This window comes from Solanum dulcamara, chromosome 7, assembly GCF_947179165.1.
Source record: "Solanum dulcamara chromosome 7, daSolDulc1.2, whole genome shotgun sequence".
NCBI lineage: Eukaryota > Viridiplantae > Streptophyta > Magnoliopsida > Solanales > Solanaceae > Solanum > Solanum dulcamara.
In genome coordinates this window covers 11553160-11556763 of record NC_077243.1, presented here as the reverse complement: position 1 = coordinate 11556763, position 3604 = coordinate 11553160, and the positions used below count along the sequence as shown (strand labels likewise).

Below are 3604 nucleotides of genomic sequence, written 5' to 3'. Positions count from 1 at the left end.
AACCATGATGAAATTGTCAATTACGCACTTAAACTATAGTGAAATTTGCTAATTACACACTTAACTATGTTGGAGTCTTATTACTTTTGAACTTTTTTTTTTGTATTATTTACCCTCTGACCTTATTATTTTTATACTGACCATCCCCTCCCCCCAACCCCCTGAACTTTATACCACGTGCATACACATAGTCTAGTCTGAGAATGTATAAAACATACCATGTACATACATGCGCCTATACTAGACCAAAAAAGAGGGGTCTTAATATCTTATTTCATTTTGTTTTTTCAAGTCCAAATCGATCGGACCTAGTCTCAACCCCTTTATGGGTGATTGGATTTTCACTTTATTATTGGTAGTATATACTTTAATTGACCAATTTTCCAGTCCTTTTTATAGCTGAAAATGTTCTTTGCATTTAATAAACACGACGGTGGTAGACTTTTTTTTTATTTGTTTCAATTATGTTCTACGCACAATGCTTAGGTTTGACATTATTCCTTATGTATAATCAAGGATTAGCTAGCTTAAAGAGATAGTGAAAATGAGAAAAAAAAGTCTTAGATTGGGGGGGAGGGGGTTAATAATATGAAAAAATAGTTCAAGATGATAATAATATGAAGAAAAAAATATATTTTAGGGGGAAATATGACTTTCATATAGTTTAGGGGTGTAATTGACAATTTCATCATAATTTATGTGAGTTTCTATTCCTTATCCCTTCCGAATGTTTTCCATATTTTTTAAGGTAAAAAGCTTTAAATTTTCAACATAATTTGAGATTTACTAAAGTTGACCATCTTAGTTTGATTTGTTTCAATAGTTGACCAAAGCAAAATTGGCAAATTAATTATATAGTACAAAGCAATATAAAGTAAATGGTAAAATAACTTATTCCTTCCTAATGTTTTCCATATTTTTTTAAGGCAAAAAGCTTTAAATTTTCAACATAATTTGAGATTTACTAAAGTTGACCATCTTAGTTTGATTTGTTTCAATAGTTGGCAAATTAATTATATAGTACAAAGCAATATAAAGTAGATGGTAAAATAACTTATTCCTTCCGAATGTTTTCCATATTTTTTTAAGGCAAAAAGCATTAAATTTTCAACATAATTTGAGATTTACTAAAGTTGACCATCTTAATTTGATTTGTTTCAATAGTTGAGCCAAGCAAAGTTAGCAAATTAATTATATAGTACAAAGCAATATAAAGTAAATGGTAAAATAACTTATTCCTTTTTCCATATTTTTTTAAGGCAAAAAGCTTTAAATTTTCAACATAATTTGAGATTTACTAAAGTTGACCATCTTAGTTTGATTTGTTTCAATAGTTGACCCAAGCAAAATTGGCAAATTAATCATATAGTACAAAGCAATATAAAGTAAAATGGTAAAATAACTTATCCCTTTCGAATGTTTTCCATATTTTTTTTAAAGTAAAAAGCTTTAAATTTTCAACATAATTTGAGATTTACTAAAGTTGACCATCTTAGTTTGATTTGTTTCAATAGTTGAGCCAAGCAAAATTAGCAAATTAATTATATAGTACAAAGTAATATAAAGTAAATGGTGAAATAACTTATCATTCCTTAATTGGAAAGTAAATCAAAAGCCTGACATAAAACACATAATATTAGATTATGAAAATACTTTTGAGATACAACCAAAATATTTTAAGGTAACAACTTTATGATTCTAACAACTCTGACTACTATATATACAGCTGCCTATATGTCATGATACTTGCAAGACAGGAGGAAAAGAAATACCATTTGATAAGATAGAAGAAAATGGCTCCAACATTGAATGGTGAGGTAGACATAGTGATACCAACCATAAGAAGCTTGGACTTCTTGGAGAGTTGGAGGCCATTCTTTGAGCCATACCATTTGATCATCATCCAAGATGGAGATCCCACCAAGGTAATCAAGGTCCCTGAGGGCTTCGACTATGAGCTCTACAATCGCAATGACATCAACAGGATTCTTGGTCCCAAGGCTAATTGCATTTCCTTCAAGGATGGTGCCTGCCGTTGCTTCGGATTTTTGGTCTCCAAGAAGAAGTTCATCTATACCATTGATGATGACTGCTTTGTAAGTGCTTCTTGTTGTTGCTTATGTGTAGAGATATTTAGCATGTGTTTCTACTTTATTTGTGAAAGATTGATTTTTCTTGTGATGAAGGTGGCAAAGGATCCAAGTGGGAAAGAAATAGATGCTTTAGCAATGCATCTTGAAAATCTGACAAAACCATCCACACCCTACTACTTCAACACTCTGTATGATCCTTACAGAGAAGGTGCTGATTTCGTTCGAGGGTATCCATTTAGCTTGAGAGGAGGTGTGCCAACAGCCGTTTCTCATGGCCTCTGGCTTAACATCCCTGATTATGATGCCCCCACTCAGCTCGTCAAGCCTCTGGAGCGTAATACCAGGTTAGTTCATTATAGCTTCTACTCTATGTGGTAAAACATTGGACACATACTTTTTGCTCAATAATGATAACTTTCTAGTGTTGGCTCAAACAGGTATGTGGATGCTGTGCTGACAATCCCCAAAGGGACTCTCTATCCCATGTGTGCTATGAACCTTGCCTTTAACAGAGAACTTATTGGCGCTGCTATGTATTTTGGGATTATGGGTGATGGCCAGCCTCTTGGCAGATATGATGATATGTGGGCTGGTTGGTGTACCAAAGTATGATAATCTGTTTCTCGATTTGTTTAAATTTGTTGAGACAATCATCCATTTTTTGTTTTAACGCGGACTGTTTAAAATGCAGGTGGTGTGTGATCATTTGGGTTACGGTGTGAAGACAGGGCTGCCATACTTATGGCACAGTAAGGCTAGCAATCCATTTGTGAACCTGAAGAAGGAATTCAACGGGTTGTTCTGGCAAGAAGAGATGATTCCCTTCTTCCAATCTGTGACCTTACCAAAGGAATGCACCAATGCTCAAGAATGCTATCTCGAGCTTGCTAAGCAGGCCAAGAAAAAGCTTGGTCCAGTTGATCCCTATTTCAACAATCTTGCTGATGCTATGGTCACATGGATTGAGGCTTGGGAAGAATTCAACACACCAGCAAAAGCCAAGATTGAGTCTGCTTAATCGCCTAGTTCATCTCATTTCATGATGAATCATTCTTGAAACTTTATTTCTATCGCTTTCATTCAGTTCTGTTTTTATCTTTCCTTAGTCAGTGTCTCAGTATACTAGAATATTGAGTCACCCTTGTCTGCAGCAACATGTTATTTGTTGCAATATATGCTTGCTTCTTCTGCTTGCATAAGAAATAAGCATCGCATTTCCTTTTTATGTCCTGGCATTGATATAGTAGCATTATTTCATAATATCTTCTGTCTACTGACTAACAAATTGAAATGTCACAAACAAAAAAGATCCCACAACAAAATGTGCAAGTTTAACAAGGTGGACTTATCATTCATTGTATTCTTAACAAGTCGAAAAATTGAAAACAAACCACAATCATAATGGTTCATGTTGGGAGTGGAATAACTTCTACTTGCTTTCCTGCTATCAAGAAACTGCTTCGTGAGAACACAGATACAATGATTGCAAAAATAGCCATAACAAGCAACCA

The 3604-nt window shown here is 34.1% G+C and overlaps 1 protein-coding gene across 1 annotated transcript; it reads left to right on the top strand.

Annotated features, from left to right (window-relative positions):
- Nucleotides 1-1763: 1763 nt before the first annotated feature.
- Nucleotides 1764-3355, top strand: LOC129895400 (probable UDP-arabinopyranose mutase 1). Its single transcript, XM_055971113.1, has 4 exons — nucleotides 1764-2096; nucleotides 2187-2437; nucleotides 2531-2699; nucleotides 2785-3355. Exons 1-4 carry the CDS (start codon nucleotides 1794-1796, stop codon nucleotides 3109-3111), a joined length of 1050 nt encoding a protein of 349 aa, XP_055827088.1. The 5' UTR covers nucleotides 1764-1793; the 3' UTR covers nucleotides 3112-3355.
- The last annotated feature ends 249 nt before the right edge of the window (nucleotides 3356-3604 follow it).